This window comes from Myxocyprinus asiaticus, chromosome 5 (assembly GCF_019703515.2).
Source record: "Myxocyprinus asiaticus isolate MX2 ecotype Aquarium Trade chromosome 5, UBuf_Myxa_2, whole genome shotgun sequence".
NCBI lineage: Eukaryota > Metazoa > Chordata > Actinopteri > Cypriniformes > Catostomidae > Myxocyprinus > Myxocyprinus asiaticus.
The window spans coordinates 24,842,955-24,865,230 of NC_059348.1; the positions used below are offsets into that span (position 1 = coordinate 24,842,955).

General features: G+C 43.1%; 1 protein-coding gene across 2 annotated transcripts in view; it reads right to left on the bottom strand.

Moving 5' to 3' along the window:
- LOC127440388 (dihydropyrimidine dehydrogenase [NADP(+)]) overlaps nucleotides 1-22,276 on the bottom strand; it is a 231,188-nt gene that overhangs the window by 159,331 nt on the left and 49,581 nt on the right. Inside the window, exon 9 of one of the 2 annotated variants that reach the window (XM_051696917.1) lies at nucleotides 9,887-10,161. The exons of the other annotated variant lie outside the window; for it this stretch is intronic. Within the exon in view, the coding sequence (XP_051552877.1) occupies nucleotides 10,100-10,161 (62 nt within the window). The 3' untranslated portion in view covers nucleotides 9,887-10,099. Of the gene's footprint in view, nucleotides 1-9,886; nucleotides 10,162-22,276 lie in introns of those variants that run through there. 2 annotated transcript variants of the gene reach the window in all.

Genomic DNA, 22,276 nt, shown 5'->3' on the forward strand with positions numbered 1-22,276 from the left:
GTGCTTGTGGTTGGGACAGTAATATTTAGTAGTAGGTAAGTAAGGTATTTGTATACTTTATTGGGATAAAACCGTGCTGGCAGCACAAACGTGCCATCCAGGCACTGCAACTATGGCTTGTCTTCTCCCGTGCAACTAAGCATCCTACGACAATGCAACCATGCTGTGTTTTCTGCTATCAACTCAGTATCTCCTAAGCAGTGCAAATATGCTGTCTAGGTGCAGCAACTGCGGCATGTCTTCGGGTGTGCTTCGAAGCATCCCATGACACAGTAAATGCAGTTTATATAAAAGCACTTAAATTCCATTCACATGGCAAAGCATTGTTCATCTCTGCAGGGGTTCAGACACTAGGAAATGTATATTTATTTATTCACATACAAACAATAAAAGCCAACCAACAGCGGCCCTCGTTGGAGGGTTCATAATCAAAAGTTATTTATCTTTTGGCAAAGGATATTGCACAACAATGTCACCCTTATCGTAGGGCCCTCACATTATGTTGTTATCCTTTGGCAAGGATATTGCACTAATAACGTTCACCCTTGTTTATCTTTCGGCAAAGGGTATTGCACAACAACAACGCCCTTATTGTAGGGCCCTCACATTGCATTGTTCATCCTCTGGCAAAGATATTGCACAAACAATGGCCGCCCTCATTGGAGGACTCATATCAAACGTCCTGGTTACTTGCATAACCTCCGTTCCCTGATGGAGGGAACGAGACGTTGTGTCGATGTAGTGACAGTAGGGGTCACACTTGGGAGCCCGAAACACCTCTGGTCTTTGATAAAAGGCCAATGAAAATTGGCGAGTGGTATTTGCAAACCACTCCCCCGGACATACGGGTATAAAAGGAACTGGTATGCAACCATTCATTCAGGTTTTGTGCTGAGGAGACGAGACAAGGTCCCGGCCATTTCAGCAGGTAGTTCAGCATTGTGGCAGGAGGGACACACGTCTTGTTCCCTCCATCAGGGAACGGAGGTTACGCAAGTAACTAGGACATTCCCTATCTGTCACTCACTCAACGTTGTGTCGATGTAGTGACACTAGGGGTCCCTATATGAAACACTGCAACTGGCTGAACTGTATTAGGTGAACTGGAAGTGTGTGACGGGCAGACCACTGTGTGCCTAATAGCCAGCGCACCAGGCCGACACGTAACCTCCCCCAACGCTGTTATGAGTGACTAATGGCCCTTCGGGGACAAGTCGACTGCCCAAAAGATAGAAACAGGCTAGCCCAGTCATGGCCTCTTATCCTTTTTTTAAAAAAAAAAAAAAAAAAAGGAATTAACCGACTGGGGCCACCAGGTCTACGTCGGGGGGGTGTCCCTCCCAAGGGGAAGACAGCATGGAGACCACACCTGCCCAGAAAAGGAGGGGGGGGGTATTTTGAGTGGAAATACATCATATGGTCTTGCCGAACTTTGTCGGATGTATGTCATGTGGAGAAGTCCCATGGTAGGTCCTACCCAATGGGGGAGGATTTTCTACAAACATGGTGACTGGGGCAGAGGGGCCTTTGCCCAAGAAAGACACAGTTTACCAACAGGGAAACAAATTAGTGGAAGATATACGTCGCATGGGGTTACCTATGGGGAACCACCACATGCGGAGCACCTACCCCAGTAAAGGGCTTAGTTAGCACATGTACTGAGCCGAATCGACTCCAAATCAGCTGGACCACCTGAGGGTGGAGTCTCCACTCTCCCCTGAGGGTAACCATGACAGCACATCCACTGCAGTGTTGAGGTCGCCCGGGATGTGAGTAGCTCGCAGCGACTTGAGGTGCTGCTGACTCCAGAGGAGGAGACGATGGGCGAGTTGTGACATACAACGGGAGCGCAGACCGCCTTGATGGTTGACATATGCTACCGTTGCCGTGTTGTCTGTCCGAACTAACACATGCTTGCCCTGGATCAACGGCCAAAACCTCCGCAGGGCGAGCAGAATTGCCAGCAACTCAAGGCAGTTGATGTGCCAACGTAGTCGTGGGCCCGTCCATGAGCCGGTGGCTGCGTGCCCATTGCATACAGCGCCCCAGCCCGTTTTGGAGGCGTCTGTCGTAACCACAACACGCCTGGAGACCTGCTCTAGGGGAACGCCTGCCCATAGAAATGTGAGATCAGTCCAAGGGCTGAAGAGGCGTTGACAGATCGGCGTGATGGCCACCGCAATGTGTCCCGTGGCGCCATGCCCATCTCGGGACTCGAGTCTGAAGCCAGTGCTGAAGCAGTCTCATATGCATCAACCTGAGTGGAGTGGCCACCGCTGAGGATGCCATATGCCCCAGGAGCCTCTGAAACAGTTTCAGTGGAACCACTGTCTTCTGTCTGAATGCCTTCAAACAGGTCAGCACTGACTGTGCACGCTCGTTCGTGAGGCGCGCAGTCAATGAGACTGAGTCCAACTCCAAGCCAAGAAAAGAGATGCTCTGAACCGGGAGGAGCTTGCTTTTTTCCCAGTTGACCCGAAGCCCTAGTCGGCTGAGGTGCGAGAGCACCAGGTCCCTGTGTGCACACAACACATCCCGAGAGTGAGCTAGGATTAGCCAATCGTCGAGATAGTTGAGGATGCGAATGCCCACTTCCCTTAACGGGGCAAGGGCTGCCTCTGTGACCTTCGTGGAGATGCGAGGGGACAAGGACAGGCCGAAAGGGAGGATCTTATACTGATACGCCCGACCCTCGAATGCAAACCGCAGGAAGGGTCTGTGTCGAGGTAAAATCGAGACGTGGAAGTATGCGTCCTTCAGGTCTACCACCGTAAACCAATCTTGATGCCGGACGCTCGCTAGAATGCATTTTTGCGTCAGCATCTTGAACGGGAGTCTGTGTAAAGCCCGGTTCAGTACTCACAGGTCCAAGATTGGCCGCAACCCACCGCCTTTTTTCGGTACATTGAAGTAGGGGCTGTAAAATCCCTTCTTTATCTCGGCTGGAGGGACAGGCTCTATCGCATCCTTCCGTAGGAGGGTAGCGATCTCCGCGCGTAAGGTAGCAGCGTTCTCACCTTTCACCGAGGTGAAGTGGATGCTGCTGAACCTGGACGGACGCCTGGCGAACTGAATCACGTAGCCGAGTCGGACGGTCCAGATCAGCCATCGCAACGGGTTGGAGAGTGCAAGCCACACGTCCAAGTTCCGGGCGAGGGGGACCAAGGGGACAATCTTGTCGGACGTACCAGCGGGTGAGGCCTCGCGGCGGGGTGGAGCCTGAGGTGCCACGCCGTGTTGTGGCAGTGCTGAGTTCAGGGACATCGAAGCACTTACCTGGCTCCTTGTGACCACCCCCGGAACAGCCTGGGATGGGGGAGGAAGAGGCCTGTCCTCGTGACCCATGAAGACTGTCACATTGGGGACGGATTTGTGCCACAGCTGGGCGCGCATGGGCGGAGAGACCGCCGCTGGAGCGCCAAACCTGCCAAAACGGAATGGTGGACGGTGGTCATGATGACGGTCGTGCACACCAGGTATGTGACCCATGGAACAAGGAAACCGCTCTTTTGCTGAACTCTTGGGTACTGCAGTCACTTGGGCATGTGGCGAAATTAAATGAAAAGGCAACAAAAGATTCTCCTCCCGGCCTTCCACCGGGGGATGGAGTGGTCTGCTTACCAGCTCCAAAGCAGTGGGTTTCATCATCCCTGGGTCGCCCGTCTCAGGGGCGCTTCGAAGCCTTTCGCGGGTTCTTGAGACTGGTGGCGTCTGCTTCCTGCGTCAGGCTCTACGCCGGGGCCGGGATGCAGGGGCGGGCTGTGGCGGAGCCGGTGCAGTCACTGCAGGGGGACGCCCTTGGTGACGAGCAGGCGGGGTGCGGGATCTTGAGCCGCGCCAGGGCAGGATGTGCCGGATAGCCTCCGTCTGCTGCTTCACCGCCGAGAACTGCTGGGCAAAGTCCTCGACGGCGTCGCCAAATAGGCCAACCTGGGAAATGGGGGCAGCAAGGAACTGTGACTTGTCAGCCTCTCCCATTTCAACCAGGTTGAGCCAAAGGTGGCGCTCCTGGACCACCACTCCGATGCTGCACTCGAGAGCTCATCAGCTTTGCGGGCTCCGAACAAGAGGTCAAACTCGCCGTGAGACTCATCTGGAAGCCCGATCGGGACAGACGAGATTGCTGGGGAATGGGAGGTCTGTGGGGGGATACCCGGCGGAGGTGGTCCCATTGGGTTCCTCAAATCGCCCCCAGTGCTAGCCGCGCTGGCCTCATACCCGTAGGTAGAAGGACCGAGGCGAGGAGCCGCTGGGGTGGCTTGCTTTCTTACGAAGGCAAGCCGTGACCGCAACGTTGCCATGGTCATGTTCTCGCAATGAGTTCATGATCCATCCACAAACGCTGTCTCTGCGTGGGTCGCGCCCAGACACAAAAGACAGTGATCGTGACCATCAGAAGTTGAGAGATATCAGCCGCAACCAGGAATAACAAACAAACGGAAAGGCATCTTTAAAAAGACTTAAAAAGACATTAAAATATGCTCTTTTAGAGAAATATACTCTCTTTTTTCTGCTGAAGCACCCAGGGGCATTCTCTGCAGTGCACCAGTGTTGAGGAGGGAGAAGCCGCTGAAATGTGCCATCAGATCCAGCAGAGGTGAATGAACAGTCAGCTCAGTGAACATCGACCGTTCGGCTCTGTAGTGAAAATCTGAATGAGTGGTTGCATACCAGCTCCTTTTATACCCATATGTCCGGGGGAGTGGTATGCAAATATCACTTGCCAATTTTCATTGGCCTTTTATCAAAGACCAGAGGTGTTTCGGGCTCCCAAGTGTGACCCCTAGTTCACTACATCGACAAAATGTCGAGTGAGTGACAGATAGGGAACGATAATCATCTTCAGCAAAGGGTATTGCACAACAGCGTCACCCTTATCTTAGGGCTCAAACACAACGTTGTTCATCCTCTAACTAAAATTTTGCACAATTAACATTCATACGCAGCATGACTATCCTCCAGCAAGGATATTACGAACGATGCCACTTTATCATTAGGGTTCATGAGTAGACGTAAGCACAGCTTATCCCATTGTAAAAGTTTGCACAAACCATGCCAGGAATATTACAAAATTCATGCACAATTGGTAAATTCAAAATGACATTGCACAAACAACGGGCAGCCTTGTCGGTGGGCTCATAATCAAAAATTACCTGTCTTTCGGCAAAGGACAGCACAAAACAAGGCCGCCTTTATCATAGTGTGCGTCCTGCTGGATTTTTTTCCTCATAACAGTGGAAATAACTTAAAATACTCCGTAATTTTTGGGCATACAGATAAGTGTAAGACATCATTAGAGACTATAAAGGGTCTACTTTTATTTGTGTACACTCACAATAACAACAAAACGTTGTGCTTTTGTAAAATAAAGAAAATAAACAGGGTGCGTTTTCAGCCGTCTCTGTCTCCGCGAGCATCTTTCTGAAACATGTCACAAAAATGAACTGAAACTCCGCGAATACTTTTCAGACAAACATGAAACATATGTTTCTAGAAAGCTTAAAATGTCTACTTTTAAATAAAACAATTCAAATTTAAAACAAATATTCTCCTGCAATGTAATCTGTGTGAAATAAAGCGATGTACATTTTCTCCTGGCTCAGCTAATTATCGCTAATGTGATCACACCCACGGGCAGAGGGCACTATTCATACGGTAATGTGCTGAGGCGATCAATGCAAATGGTAAAAGCCCCCAACAGTGCCTTAAAAAGCATCAAGTTCATTCACTTTTCTGTGCGTTTGTAAGATGGCACGCTACACAGGTGAGGAAGAGTTCACATTTTCCTCAGAAGAAGAGTGGAACTCTGATGAACTTTTGCATTTTGAAGAGCGACTTGATCCAGCCGAGGATACAATTTCGGATGAGTAAGTCATTTAGTTTTACATACATTAGTTGACATGCTATTTTATATAAACATGTACATATTTTACTAGTTGGACTATTTCCAGACTTGCCAGCCAGGATTCAGAGTATTGAAATTTGAAATATGTCCTAATAGGTGTAGGACTTTACTGGTTGTTTAGATCAGTGTTACTATCAGAAATAATTAATAATTATTTCTTTAGTTATTAATTAATATTTAAATTAATTAATTGAATCTAACTCATTAAAACCTCATATAGGGCTCCAGTAAATGTAGTGCGCTACGTTTAGGAGCGGGTTTGGTTATTAGCAATAATTAATAATTATCAAAGACAATTATTAATTATTAAAATCAGTAGAACATTGATGAGAATCAATGTTAGCTTTTTCTAATCCTTTAAATCAACAATTATCAAAGATAATCGTTAATTGTTAACATCGATGAAACATTAATTAAAATTAACACTAGCTTATTGATCATTCAAATTCAACAATCTTCAAAGATAATTATCAATTATCAAAAATCAATAGAATATTAATAAGGATTAACATTGACGGGGCACCAACCTGGAATCAGGGACTAATAACCAGATAGTATAACAGTCTCAATATTGGATTGTTTTCTTAGGAAAATCGACATCTAAAGAATATCGATTTTTGGGAAAAAAACAATGAATGAAGGCTTGAATCCGAGCACTCACATCCCGTCAGCATGACACAGGTGTATGCAAAACAAACCAAAACACTTCTCTTTGTAATATAAACAAAGTTTATTTATGCAGTAATATCAATTAATACTTAATACAATGCAGTCAATAAACTTCCGACTTACAACTACAAACTAAACAGTGATATGATTAGATATGGAAATCAAAATAATCCTATAACACATGAGGGTGTGTGTGTGTGTGTGTGTGTGTGTGTGTGTGTGTGTGTGTGTGTGTGTGTGTGTAAGGAGGGACGCGCACAAAATGGCGGATGTGACTCTCGTGAAGTGTATGTCACGTGAGACTTCCGGCCAGAGAATATGACCGCGAATGTGGGCTGAGAGTAACCAGTCAATGGCGTCTACCAGTTACCGCGTGTATCTGCTTGTACGATAGCTAAGGGACAAAGCTGAGCTTTATCACGAAGCTATCTACTAGCCAAAAATGTGTCCGAGAATGTATGTGAGGGATCACGCGCGCGCGGTGTGTGTGGTTAGTGATCGTGGGAGAGAAAGCAGCTGTTAGTTTATCACTCAGACGCGGTGGACGGCTCGTAAACCGTCCCGGTCTTTGATTCTTTAATGGATAAACTCAGTTTGCCAGTCTCACCCGTGATGGTGGAAATGCACAACAGTCCAATGTGGTTGGACCAAAATACAGCAAATCAAATTCGTGATAATTAATACCCTGAGTATTAATAATGAGCGGACATGGCGGTCCGTAAACTGTTCAAGCAATAACCTTGGTACACAAGAACAACACACTATAATATTCTATCTCTGCCCAGATGTAAACCTCTTAATTGAATTGCATGAGGATGCAGAATGTGTGTTCATCCGTCCTTTAACTCAGACTCGGTTCCTCGAGGCTCGGGTGATGACGGGAGGCCGTTTCCTCGCTCTGTCGGCGAGCAGTACGGCTGCTGATTCTCAGTGGGCTGGCGGAGAAATCAGCAACGTTGACTTGATTGAAGAGGGAAGAGAAATCTTTTCTCTTCACTTCTGCAGGCAAACGGATGAAGATGCGGATTGCTTGGCGGTCTCCTTCGGATCCGTTAGAGTGTTCGGTGGAACACAGTGTAATCTCAACTCATCCAGCGAGATGGAGATTGTATGGCCACAGTTTCAAGTCGGACGTTACTTCCTTGTGCCACGAGGCTGCACCTGAGAGCAGCGATAAGCTGCATCTACACATGGCGAGCAAAGTTGCTGGAAGCAAATCCCGGAAGCATTTCAGAGGTATTTCTACTCCTGATGATGTCATGGTTGAGGTGCGTTGTGTTGTGTGCCTCATCCAATAGGAGTTGAGAGTTCGATCCTTTTAGTGAGCAAGGCTTCATGGGATTTGTAGTCTGTTTTGGACTCCCTTTGTTTGATTTTGGCGTGATTTTTATCAGTATAATTTATGACCTGGTATGTGGGGGCCTGAGTTAGGTTTTACAACTGTGTTAGGCCTGCTTTGTCTTCTATCTGAATACATGAGGCCCACATAGGCAAGTTTTAGTTACATTTAAATGTTGTTTCGGCTAAAGCAGGTATTTAAATTGTATGCTGTATGATATAAATATGATATGTAATATGATATAAAAATAATATGAATGTTAAATTATATTTTAACTAGTGTTTATGCTGCCTCATTATCATCAACGAAGCTTGTGCTTGCAAATATCTGTTCGGGTGTAAATGTGTAAAATGTGCTGTAAATATGCCCATATTAGAAAATCAGCATAATAGAATGATTTCTGAAGGATCATGTGACACTGAAGACTGCAATAATGATGCTGAAAATCACAGGAATAAATTGCATTTTACAATATATTCAAATAGAAAACAGTTATTTTAAATTGTAAAAATATTTCACAATATCACTGTTTTTGCTGTATTTTGGATCAAATAAATGCATCCTTGGTGAGCGGAAGAGACTTCTTTTAAAAACATTACAAAATCTTACAGATCTAAAACTTTTAAATGGCAGTGTAGGTCTAAAGTTTTTAAGTAAAGTCTTTAGGTAAAGAAAATGTATAGTCAGATTACTTCTTTTAACTTAAACTTGATTTTGTGAATAAGCTACAGACAATACATTCAATCATTAAGTCATTCTCTCTCAGGGGAGGGGTCTTTGTCTCTTCAGTTTTGAATCACATCAATATTCATGATCATCCACGCCTCCTCACATATGGCCTTTCTAACAATAAAAGTGTCTTACAAAAGTTAAATGACTATATTGTTTTGTATGAATGAGTGATCAGGATGGTTTTCACATCATTTTGTAGCAAAACCTCTAGGCTACAAGATCCAGTTCTCAAAAGTCATGTGAACAAATGTTTAGTATGTGTTATATGGCCTTATTTCAGTGACTTAAAATTTTTGTTTTTTCAAAAACCACGCATAAATGTTATTTTCTCAAAAATACAAACATGTACATACATGCTGTTCACATATTATTGTAGCCCAGTTTGTGCTGAATACAGTGTTATCAGACTTTAGCCATTAATATGTTTTTAAGCAACTGAAAAAAGCACAAATGTCCAGGGCCCAAAACACCCACAGACCCCAGAGGGTTAACGTTTGCCCTTATCGAAGGACTCAAATGCAAACATCATATATCCTTCAGCAAGCTTCTGCATAAACAACATTCTTTTTTTCTAAGGGCTCATTCAGCATTGTCCACCCTCAGCAAAGATATTGCACAAATGATGCTCACCCGTTCACAAGGGCTCAACAATTCTCATAAGCAGCCTACCCTCCTGCAAAGTATGGCACAGTTGTAATGTAGCATATTAAGTCATATACAGGCCATGTTTTCATCATTCATATTTATTTCTCCTTTAGATTCTTCCTTCATCCTCTGAAGACCTGGTTGTTGTCCTGAGTCTAATTATTTGGTTTTGTATTTTCTTTTGTGGGGCTTAGGTTATATCAGGACCTAATTCCATTTGGGGTAAGCTCCGCTCCCCTGCCGTCATCACCTCCAGCAGGATCTTACGGTTCAAGCAGCATCAGAGCGCTGAACCATAGGATGGGGCTTGCGCCAAATGATATAAGTATCATTCATTTGTTTTATTCCAATAATCGTGAGTCTTTCTGATGGAAATGTAAGCGTAGTTCTACCCAGTGGGCAACTGATGTTGAAAAGACATCAAACAGGTCAAATATGTAAATCAAACTGACGTCAAAAACTTGACATCCATTTGACATCCACACACTGATGTCCTATTCTCGACCACCAAAATAACGACACAAAAGTAATAAAATGTAAGAAAAGTTTTATTCATCAAGCTTCAATTCAAAAATACAAATGTAAACTGGATTTTGTATCCCCTGAAGGGACTACAGTGCATGTAAAATAAAAATACTATGGACTATAAAGATGATGATATATGGATGATAGGCCTAGATTCATAGATGGATACATGGATGGATTAAGATAGATGGATGATTCTGAATCTGAACAAAGATCAATCGCTGTCCGGCCCTTTTGGCGTCCCATACCCCCATATCTGTCGGGAGCAGACCGGAGATAGTTCTTCATGTGTGGTTTTTTTTTATATCAGCCTCTGATGGTGCTGGTTTTGACTGCTGTACAGCACCTGAATGAAGATGAAGCAACTTGTATCACTCATTTTAAGACATTATAAAGTACAGCATAAATTATAAGATTTTCAGCAACCATCACTCGTATTAACATTGCAATCCACAAAGTAATTAAAACTCTCTAAACAAGCATGGATAACCACATCTTTATAGTCCATAGTATTTTTACTTTACATGCACTGTAGTCCCTTCAGGGGATACAAAATCCAGATTACATTTGTATTTTTGAATTGAAGCTTGATGAATAAAACTTTTCTTAAATTTGATTACTTTTGTGTAATTATTTTGGTGGTCGAGAATAGGACATCAGTGTGTGGATGTCAAATGGACGTCAAGTTTTTGACGTCAGTTTGATTTGCATATTTGACCTGTTTGATGTCTTTTCAACATCAATTGCCCACTAGGTAGCAGGAAGATCTCAGGATTCATACAACAGGCATCACATCCAATCGCAACACAGCCTCCATTTCTTAAGCCTGCCAGCTGCCTCTCATTGTTTGCATACTTCTGTGTCTCCCCCCCATCCCAACCCAACCCATTTCAAGTTAAGGTCCAGTCCTGGGCGGGGGTAAGCTCCGTTCCCCTGCCGTCAAATGATATAAACATCTTTCATTAGTTTTATTCCAATAATCTCGAGTCTTTCTGATAGAAGTGCACTTTTTCACAGAATGCCCAAAATACCAATTGATTAGAAACAAATATTCCCACAAAATTAACAATATACCACGTGACTTCAATGAATGTACCCAGAGATAAAAAATGGATTTATTCTAGGAGAAAAATAACAATATGCAAATATATCTGCAAGATTTGTAGTATCCTGTAATAGCCTGAGGGACAACCAGAACTTAAAGAATAATAGATGAATGTGTTGATGACACTGATCTCCCTGACCCCTGACCCCTGACCCCCATCCCCTACCCCTGTTACCAATTCTACAGTATATAATGTTGAATTAATGCTGATTATTTTATTTTTATTTTTTTATGTATTTATTTCTTTATAGTTATTACTGTTTTCATGTTCTAGTCCTTGTTCAGTTTTTGTTATTCTTGTTCTGTTTTTCTATGTAATTGCTTTGGCAATACAAAAAATGTTTGTCATGCCAATAAAGCACTTTGTATTGAACAGAGAGGAGACGGGTGTAAGATGACAAGATTGTAAAGAGACTGGAAGTGAATAAATCTGTTATTAAAGTCAATATGATTAACTGGATTGATCTGTTTGTTTGTCCTATTTAGCTTTATTTAGCACAATAAAAGTGGCTTTTCCAAATAAACAAAAAATGTAAACACTAGCATTCTGTGAAATTCCTATAGGAGAAACAACCATGACATTGCACTTGGTTGAGACATGTAGTAGCAATATTGAGTAAACCAAAAATGACAATGCTATTTGCTTGTATTTTACGTTCGTCATTGAGGATCATAATATTCCTACAGCATCTGTCATTTTCAAGTAGGGCAAATTACACATTTTAAAACCTCAATGAGGTCCTGATTTGTTCAATTTAAATCAACAGTGCCACTACAAACATTTGCAAATAGTGTCTGCATCTAGGGAGCCTAAAATCACTTTAGCAAGGGAATATAAATCAATGATCTAATAGAGTTTGTCTGAAATTATGTCCTCGCCAAACATGTAACGTATAACGATGAACTAGACTAGAGGACGGCAGGCAGCTTCCTTAAGAAGTATGTTGATAAGACAAAGGGCAAATAGAAATGGATCTAAGGGATACTTAACCCCCTGTCACTTCAAATCTGTCTATTATGCCTGGCACACTCCCCATGATGTACTGCATGATAGAGGCTATCAATCTCTATCTCATTATGTGCATCATCACTTTTGAGCATAGAGCTCACAGGCCTCATGTGCGATGGAAGGGAAAAGCTATAAGTGACATCGCCACAAATCTGACACCACGCGTGGCATGAGAGAACCAATTAAAGCTGAAGTTTGTAATTTCTGCGCCACTAGCATCACCAGACGGAACTGCAAAAATATTCACGGTTTTCAAACAGGAAGAGAAAATTCCCGTATTCTACTGGTTGTACAAAGAGATAGACCAGCCCCAAACTCACGCTATTGGTCAAGTTACTCTGTTGGGTTGGACAGGACACTCAAACAAACAGAGTATGTGAAATTAACTTAAAAATGGCTTACTTATAGTTGACTCTGCATGTTAAGCTAGTTTATGAGAAATTATTTTTAAAATATAAAAGATTTCACACATTAGCTTTAACTTGTACACACTGCAGGAGGTAACTGTAAGGTCATGGATGCTCCAGGTAGCAACATGATATTGACTGTACTTCTCTGCAATGCATTATTATCCATTCAGAATCTGTTGTAATTGAACAATATCTGTAGGTGATTCATAGTCAACATAAGGATAAGTTAAATGTTGTGCGGCTGAGAGGTTGTGTTAACCAGCAAATAGTTGTTTCATAACATCATTTGACACTTCTGTTTGACACATACTGATGAAATATATGCACCAATTAAATACTAGAATGTATGACTATAAAGTTTTAAGTAACTGAAAGCATTTTCTGAAAAGAATAACTGAAATTAACAGACTGGTAATGGCTTTCTGCATAGTCAAGGTAAAAAAAACAATGGTGTTGGTGGTTGTAGAAACTAAATATTGTGCGGTACCCTGAGGTGTATTTGATGATGGAGTTTCTTTTCCCTTTCTGTAACTAAGAATCTATTCACAATGTCAAAGGCCAAATTTAAACTGAATTAATTACTTAAATGTACAAGGTGTAAAGAAAAATGTCTGACAGTTGTTCATCTTCATGTAAGTCATTTTTTGACCAATATTTCATCGCTATCGGTCATTAGTCTTTGAAAAGTCAGTCGTTGTACCCTATCATGTAAACTATCATGTATACTATCCTATGTGTATTCTTGTAATTAACATTTTTTATTGATTCAAAGAAAAAACACAACAGAGAAAACACAACACATACACACCGAATCAACATTTAACTTTTAACCCCATTAATATCCCTCCCCAAACACCAACCCCACCCTAACCACCAACGAACACTCCTGTGGTCACATAAAATTATACACACACAAACAAACAAACAAACCCAAAAAATAAATAAAATAAAAATAAATAAATATATAAATAAAATATACAGTATAATAAACATATATAATTAAACTAAACTTCTCTCTCCCCATCCCTTCCCCGAAAGTCCCCCAAAACCACTAAGTACCTACCCTACTTTCTGATAAACAAGTCCCCAAACCATAGCCTACTACCTGCCACCTCCTCAAAAGCTGCCACCCTCCCCATCTCCGCACACTACTCCGGAAATGATGGCGCTCTGTCTGCCTTCCAACCCCTTAAAATAATTTGTCTGCCAATCATAATACTAGTCAGAACCCAATTTATGATATATTTGTCCCCCAAATTTATGACCGCCCCATTGCCCAAAATACAAAGTCTGGGGCAAAGTAAAATTTGAGTGCCCAAAACATCACACAAATAACTCTGAACCTTCAACCAAAAATCTTGGATCTTAACACCCCCCCCCCCCCCCCCCCCCCCCACCAAAAGACATGGGTTGTGTCTCCAACTTCTGATTGGCATCACCAGCAGGTGGGTGTGTCTTTTAGACCAAGCCTATATAATCTAGAGTGGGTCCAATAAAATCTATGTAAAATCTTAAATTGCATAAGGCGAACCCTTGCATCCCTAGATGCAGATTTTTTAGAATCCTAGCCCAAACTCCTTCCTCCAATACCAAGTTCAAATCTTTCTCCCATAATCTCTTGATAGAAGTTAAAGCTCCATCCCCAAACTCTGAATTAGCAGAGAGTAATACTCTGATGCCTCATGACCTTTTCCAAAAGCAGTAATCACCTCTCCCAAAGTATCTTCCGCTTTAGGGGGGTGTGTGCTACTCCCAAAAACAATACAGAGCAGGTGGTGCAGCTGTAAATACCTATAAATCTGAGATCTGAGAATCCCAAAATGATGAACCAAATTCTCAAAAGATCTCAACACTCCACTCTCATACAGGTCACCAAGTGTAGTAACCCCCCTCACAATCCAATCTGACCAACAGAAAGGGGATTTATTAATACATAATTTAGGGTCCAGCCATATGCTTGAGGCAACATTTAAATAAATGTCCGAATTAAACACTCTGGACACTTTTGTCCACACCGAGTGCAAATGTGAGATAACGGGGTGTGACTTAACTTCTCCGGTTAGTTTGATAGAAAGGTTTTGCAATGGCGAAATAGGGGCAAGGACTTCCTGTTCAATACAAAACCAGGGAGGGGCTCTCTCAAGTGGAAGTGACCAATGAGCCAAATGTCTAAGACCGAATGCATAATAACAAAGCAAAATCTTGGGTAGGCCCAGCCCACCTTTGTCAATCGGCCTATGTAACTTGTAATCTGGGACATTTACCATTCCAAATAAAGGACTTCGCTATGCTATCAAATTGCTTGAAATAAGAGAGGGGGACATATACAGGGAGAGACTGTAGCAGGTAGTTGAATTTTGGAATACAATTCATTTGAATAACATTAACCTTCCCAATCATATATAAATGTAATGAAGCCCACCTACTCACATCACTCGAAAACCTTTTTATCAAAGGGTCAAAATTAACTCTAACTAAATCACATAAATTTGTTGGGAATAAAATGCCCAAACACTTAATGCCCTTTTTGGGCCACTGGAAGGTGCCCATTACTGGGCAGTAGGCTGTCAGAGCCAAAGCTTCAGATTTAGACCAATTGACTCTGTAACCTTAGAATTTAGAGAAGGAACTGATAATCCTGTGGAGACAAGGCATAGATCTAGTGGGGTCAGAGACGAATAATAAAATATCATCTGCATAAAGCAAAAGCTTATGCGCCACACCTCCCGCCATCACCCCTGGAAAATCATCCTCCTTTCTTATCGCGGCTGCTAATGGTTCAAGGGCAAGACAGAACAACAATGGGGAAAGAGGGCAACCCTGCCGGATGCCCCTATCCAGAGTAAAATAATCTGAAATTGATCCATTTGTTTGTATCGCCGCTACCGGGTGTCTATAAAGTAACTTAATCCATTCAATTAAAGTATTCCCGAACCTGTACATTTCCAAAATCTTAAAAAGATAATCCCTATTAATTCTACCATATCAAAAGCCTTTTCGGCTTCAAGTGAGATGGCAGCGACCGGAGTCTGATCATTCGTCACTGACCACATGATATTGATGAAACATCTAATGTTATCAGAAGAGCTGTGGCCCCGAATAAACCCCACCTGATCTATATGTATATGAAATGTCATAACTTTAATTAATCGTTTAGCCAGAAGTTTTGACAAAATTTTAACATCTAGCTGAATCAGGGAAATTGGACGGTAACTCTTCACTCGCTTGGATCTTTGTCCTTTGTAGCATAAGATCTAAAAAATTCAGCAGCAAAGCCATCTGGCCCTGGAGCCTTGCCTGTAGGCAGGGCCTTAAATACCTCATCAAGCTCCTCCAAGGTTATCTCAGAATCAAGTTTAGGGAGATCTAATGGTTCCACAAAGTTTCTAATATCTTCATCAGTAGACGAAGATGTGGAGCTATAAAGCTCAAGATAGAATTCTTTAAAAGCATTATTAATATCAATGGCCGAGTTCTTGTGCTTTGGATTTTTTGATGAATGAGGCATACTGTATGATCCGACCCCTAAGAACCGCCTTAAGTGCCTCCCAAGCCACGCCTACAGAGGATACTAAGAACCAGTTGCTCTCCATATAAACACTGATTTCAGCCTTTAACATTTGTTGGAAATCAGGATTTTGCAAAAGGGATACATTAAAGCGCCAACTATATGATTTCTTTTTCTCCATATGTGGCAACACCTCTAAACTCACCAGGGCGTGATCTGAGACTAAGATGTTTCTAATTGAGCAATCAATGACAAAAGAAATGAGGGACTTAGATATTTTAAAAAAAATCTATTCTAGAATAAATCTTATGGACTGATGAAAAAAATGTGTAGTCCCTACCAGATGGGTTCAAAAGTCTCCAAATATCTGTAAGACCAAGATTTGTTTGAAGCGTCACTGTTGCTCTAGGGGGCTTGCACACTTTTGCTTCACTATGATCAAGGACTGAGTCCATCAATAGATTAAAGTCTCCTCCCAATATTATATCATGAGGTGTGCCAGCAGTTTGCAACATCCCTTCAAAATCTATAAAAAAACCCTGATCATCAGCGTTAGGTGCGTAAATATTAGCCAAAATCAACCTTTGCCCTTGAATTTCTGCTAAAACAATAATGACTCTTCCTAATTTATCTTTAATCTGTTTGAGACATTTGAATTGTAGATGCTTACTTATCAATGTAATGACTCCCCTGCTCTTAATTGAGCCAGCACTAAAGAAAACATGTCCACCACATATCTTCCCAAAATTTTCAGCTTCCTGCGGGGAAAGATGTGTTTCTTGAAGAAACACTATATCATATTTCTTACATTTAAGAAAATAAATAACCTTCCTTTTTTATGGGGTGCCCTAGCCCATTCACATTCCACGTGGAAAGAGACAATCCACTCATATTAAAATTTGATATTTTGACATATTCGAGAAAATTGATTGTGTGTCAAAAATAAAATTATAAAGACCACATTCCAACATTAGTGCCACAGTCAGGTCCTGAACTTCCCCCAAAACCAAACAAACATAAAAAAGATAAACGTGCGCATTAACCCCGCGCACGACAGCACCAACTGGTGTCCATCCCTCTAAACTCAAACAGTCCATGTACGCCTATGAGAGTCCCCGCGACAACTTTGCCATTGGATTGCTCAAGTCTGGTGTTTCTATACAAATTTTGTGAGACAGAATTACATAACAGAAAATAATCTATTAAACAAACTCCAGCCAATAAGCGGAATAAACACAAAGAACATTTAGATTCATTCACAAAACTGTCTCGAAGGTGTGTTCCTCCACAAAACAAATTCCAGCCGCTAGCAGAACCAGCACACACACAAAAAAATTTATAAATTAATTAATAAAATAAAGCCGTTCAATTTCCTCAAATGAACAGTCAAACGAATGTTCAGTGAGCCGGCTGTATCATAAGTGCAGCAGATGCCCTAAACCTTCCAATGTCCTGCAAAAAATACTCCACAAAACAAACTCCAGCCAATAGGAGGCATGAGCACAAAGAATAAGCAGATTCATCCACAACTGTGCCGAAGGAGAGCCACTCCACAAAACAAACTCCAGCCGCTAGGCGGAACCAAAAAAAAAAAAATGGCACCCAGCTCAGACAGTCGAGTGTATGCTCAGCGAGTCAAGTTCACTTGGGGGCCATATGAAAATCACCAAATAGTTTACTCACCCCATTGTCTCTATGAAAGACAATGCTTGCTGTGGGCATGTAAATATTTTGCGGCCATCCTTTGTATCTATTCTCAGTTTGGCTGGAAACATCAGTGCAAAAGCGATCTTCCGTTGATGTAAGAGTTTCTTGCATTCCTTGAATCGATCACGTTTCTCTCTTGTCGAATTCGCAAAGTCTGGGAACAAGAAAATGCTGTTATTCTTCCAAGAAAGCTTTCCTTTGCTCCATGCCTTGCGAAACAGGAGATCTTTATCGGATGATCTCATTGATCGGGGCCAGAACCGATCGGGGCCCAACTCCCTCAGCGGATCTGCGAGCCGGGACTCTGTGAGCTCACTCAATTTCCAGCTTATGGCCTGTTATGTCGAGCAGACTCGGGAAGAGCTCATCTAGGAATTTCACAATATCTCTGCCTTCTTCATGCTCAAGAATTCCAACAATTCGGATGTTGTTTCGCCGATTACGATTCTCCAAATCCTCCAGTTTTTCCCAAACGCGTTCCAAGTCTATCCCTCTCCGATGACTCCAGATAATCGATCCGTCTCTTGACGTCCCCGATTCTTGTAACCAACTCGGAGAATTTTGTTTCCATCGCAGTAATCGATCGACGTATTACAGCATCACAGACATGCTCGCCAGTTGCCATTGGATTTCTCCCACCGCACCATCCAAACCGAGTCCCTGGTCTGCGGGCCTGTCCGAGGTATCAGCCTGAGCATATAAGTGTCTTTTAATATCTCCAGAGCTCGAGGATTTTGAATTATTTGCCATGTTGACTTCAAAGAACAGATATGTAGCAGGGTGTATCGAATCTCACCAGTTTGTGACATAAAAATAATTAAAAAACTAGCAAAGTGTGCAGAGCTCGTTGTTTATACGTCTGCTCCACGTGACCTCCCATCATATGTGTATTCTAAAACTTACTATAATTAACAGAAAATGTACATTAGTTTGTTGGACATTAATTAAAGACCTTGAAACAGTCAGCATTTGAAGCAAGCTCCTAGACATTTAGTAAATTACATTTAAGTCTGAACTAGGGATGTAACCATGTCATGGTTTCATGGTATACCACGGTTTTAAAAAGAGACAGTTATCAAACCGTTGACATTTATAATTCATGGTACTGCATTCACGGTATTACTTAGATTTTTTTTCTAAAATCCAAATAAAGGAATGAAAGTTTTCATTGTAAATATCAGTGAATTTAAGAGAGAATTGGCTACATTTACACAGCATCATATAAACCTGATAAAATAAATCTCTAAATTGCGATGTACTGTCCGTTTCCTGTTTCACTGAACTGTCACTTCATTTTAAAAGCCACATGCGCAAACTGAACGGCAGAGAGAGCGCAACGCACTCACATGTCAAAGCCTGAACCTTTATTCCCCCCTCCAGGCGGCTTAAGCCCGTGATGTGAGAATATTACGGTTATTAAAAGACCCATCATTTAGAAAGCATCATCAATGTGGCTCAGCATGATCACCCATGAGTGCAACAATGGCATGAAAGGCAAACACCAGCAAATTGGTAGGTCTACTGCATCTAAACAGTTTAAAGTTTGTAGAAACTTGCCAGTCAGACACAAGTCAGTCAGACGCTTGAGGATGCGCGAGACAAACAGTGTATACCGAAAATGATAGAAATTATGGTTTTATTTAGAATGTAAATCTGATGGACTCAAGATGGCGCCGAGTATGGCTGCTGCGTTGAGAGCTCCGACACAACATAGTAGTGTTTTGTTTGTTTTGTTCACAATTCTTATGTTTTTTGTCTTGGATGTTGTCTGCCTTATTGTCTACAACAGACAAACACTTTTGGACATTGGTTCAGCAATTTCACACCGTAAACTGGACCTCACATTCCTCAATGCCGACCCGCTGTTTACAAACACGCAAGCAGAGCCCTTTGTCTGGGCAGCACGGCCGCGGAAACGCAAAAGGAAAAGGGGAAACAGAGCCGGCGTTCTCATCAGAGTAAGACGCCGCACAAATCGACCCCCACTACCCACTATTTTACTGGCAAATGTTCAGTCTCTGGATAACAAGCTCTGTGAGCTGAAAGCGCGGATCTCTTTCCAACGAGATACAAGGGACTGCTGCATTATCTGCCTTACGGAAACTTGGATGTCTGCGGAGATTCCAGACTCAGCCATTGAACCCGCGGGGTTCTCCGTGCACCGAGTGGACAGAGCGAAAGACCTCTCAGGTAAAAGCAGAGGAGGTGGTGTATGTTTTATGATCAACAAATCCTGGTGTGATCAGAGGAACGTACATTCTATTAAGTCTTTCTGCTCTCCTGATCTGGAATTTCTCATGCTTCTGTGTCGACCATTCTGGCTACCGAGGGAATTCACAGCGGTCATTATCACAGCTGTGTACATTCCCCCACAATCTGACACAGACCGGGCACTCAAGGAACTGTATGGGAGTATAAGTGAGCAGGAAACCGTGCACCCTAAGGCCGCATTCATTGTGACCAGGGACTTTAATAAAGCCAGTTTAAAATCAGTTGCACCAAAATACCACCAGCACATTAGTTTCAGCACACGAGGGGACCGGGTTTTGGACCATTGCTACTCTCCCTTCCAGGATGGCTACAAATCCCTCCCCTGCCCACCATTTGGCAAATCGGAACACTCTTCCATTCTGCTTCTGCCCGCTTACAGGCAGAAATTGAAACAGGAAGCACCCACCCTCAGAACGATCCAGTGCTGGTCAGACCAATCAGACTCTATGCTACAAGACTGTTTTGATCACATGGACTGGGAGATGTTCCGGTCCGCCTCTGATGACGATATCGAGCTTTAAGCTGATAGCGTAATGTGTTTCATCAGAACGTGCATAGAGGACGTGGTTCCGACCAGAACAATACGGATCTATCCGAATCAGAAACCTTGGATTAATAGCGATGTTCGCGCGGCACTTAATGTGCGGACCTCCGCTTTTAATTCCGGGAACACGGAGGAGCATAAACAAGCCAGCTATGCCCTCCGAAAAACTATCAGAACCGCAGAATGCCAGTACAGGAGCAAGATTGAAGGACAGTTTAACACCACCAACTCTAGAAGCATGTGGCAGGGAATTAACATCATCACGGACTTTAAAGGGAATAAAAACTCCGCCATGAACACCGCTGCCTCTCTCCCGGATGAGCTAAATACTTTTTATGCTCGTTTCGAGGGAAATAACACCGCCCTCGTGGAGAGAGCTCTCGCGGCTGAAGCTACAGAGGTTAGTTCACTCTCCGTCTCTGTAGCGGATGTAACCCAATCCTTCAGACGGGTGAATATCCGCAAAGCCACGGGCCCAGTTGGCATTCCAGGCCGCATCATCAGAGCGTGCGCGAACCAGCTGGCTAGTGTTTTTACGGATATTTTCAACCTTTCCCTCTCTTTGTCTGTAGTCCCCACATGCTTTAAAACATCCACCATTGTGCCTGTTACAAAACAATCAAAAATAACTTGCTTAAATGACTGGCGTCCTGTTGCTCTGACCCCCATCATCAGCAAATGCTTTGAGAGAATAATCAGAGATTACATCTGCTCTGTATTGCCTCTCTCTCTTGACCCGCTGCAGTTTGCTTACCGCAACAGCCGCTCCACTGATGATGCCATTGCATCTACAATACACACTGCTCTCTCCCACCTGGAAAAAAAGAACACTTATGTGAGAATGCTGTTTGTAGACTACAGCTCAGCATTCAACACCATAGTACCCTCCAAGCTAGATGAGAAACTCCGGGCTCTGGGCTTAAACAGCTCGCTGTGCAGCTGGATCCTGGACTTCCTGTCAAGCAGACACCAGGTGGTCAGAATAGGCAGCAACATCTCTTTCTCACTGACCCTCAACACTGGAGCCCCACAGGGCTGTGTTCTCAGCCCACTCCTGTATTCCCTGTACACACATGACTGTGTGGCAACACATAGCTCCAATGCCATCATTAAGTTTGCTGATGACACGACGGTGGTAGGTCTGATCACTGACAATGATGAAACAGCCTACAGAGAGGAGGTGCACACTCTGACACACTGGTGTCAGGAGCACAACCTCTCCCTCAACGTCAGTAAGACAAAGGAGCTTGTGGTGGACTTCAGAAGAAAAGACAGAGAACACAGTCCCATCACCATCAATGGAGCACCAGTGGAGAGAGTCAGCAGCTTCAAGTTCCTGGGTGTCCACATCACTGAGGAACTCACATGGTCCATCCACACTGAAGTCGTTGTGAAGAAGGCTCATCAGTGCCTCTTCTTCCTGAGATGGCTGAGGAAGTTTGGAATGAACCGCCACATCCTCACACAGTTCTACACCTGCACTGTAGAGAGCATCCTGACTGGCTGCATCTCCGCCTGGTACAGCAATAGCACAGCCCACAACCGCAAAGCACTGCAAAGGGTGGTGCGAACTGCCAGACACATCATCGGAGGTGAGCTTCCCTCCCTCCAGGAAATATATACAAGGCGGTGTGTGAAAAAAGCTCGGAGGATCATCAGAGACTCCAGCCACCCGAGCCATGGGCTGTTCTCACTGCTACCATCAGGTAGGCGGTATCGCAGCATCAGGACCCGCACCAGCCGACTCCATGATAGCTTCTTCCCCCAAGCAATCAGACTTCTGAACTCTTGATCTTCCACGATCAAATACATCAGCACTGCACTTTATTATCCTTACTCTTATATCTCACACCGGACTGTCATAAATTATATTATTATTATATTATATTCTCTCTAAACAACGGCCT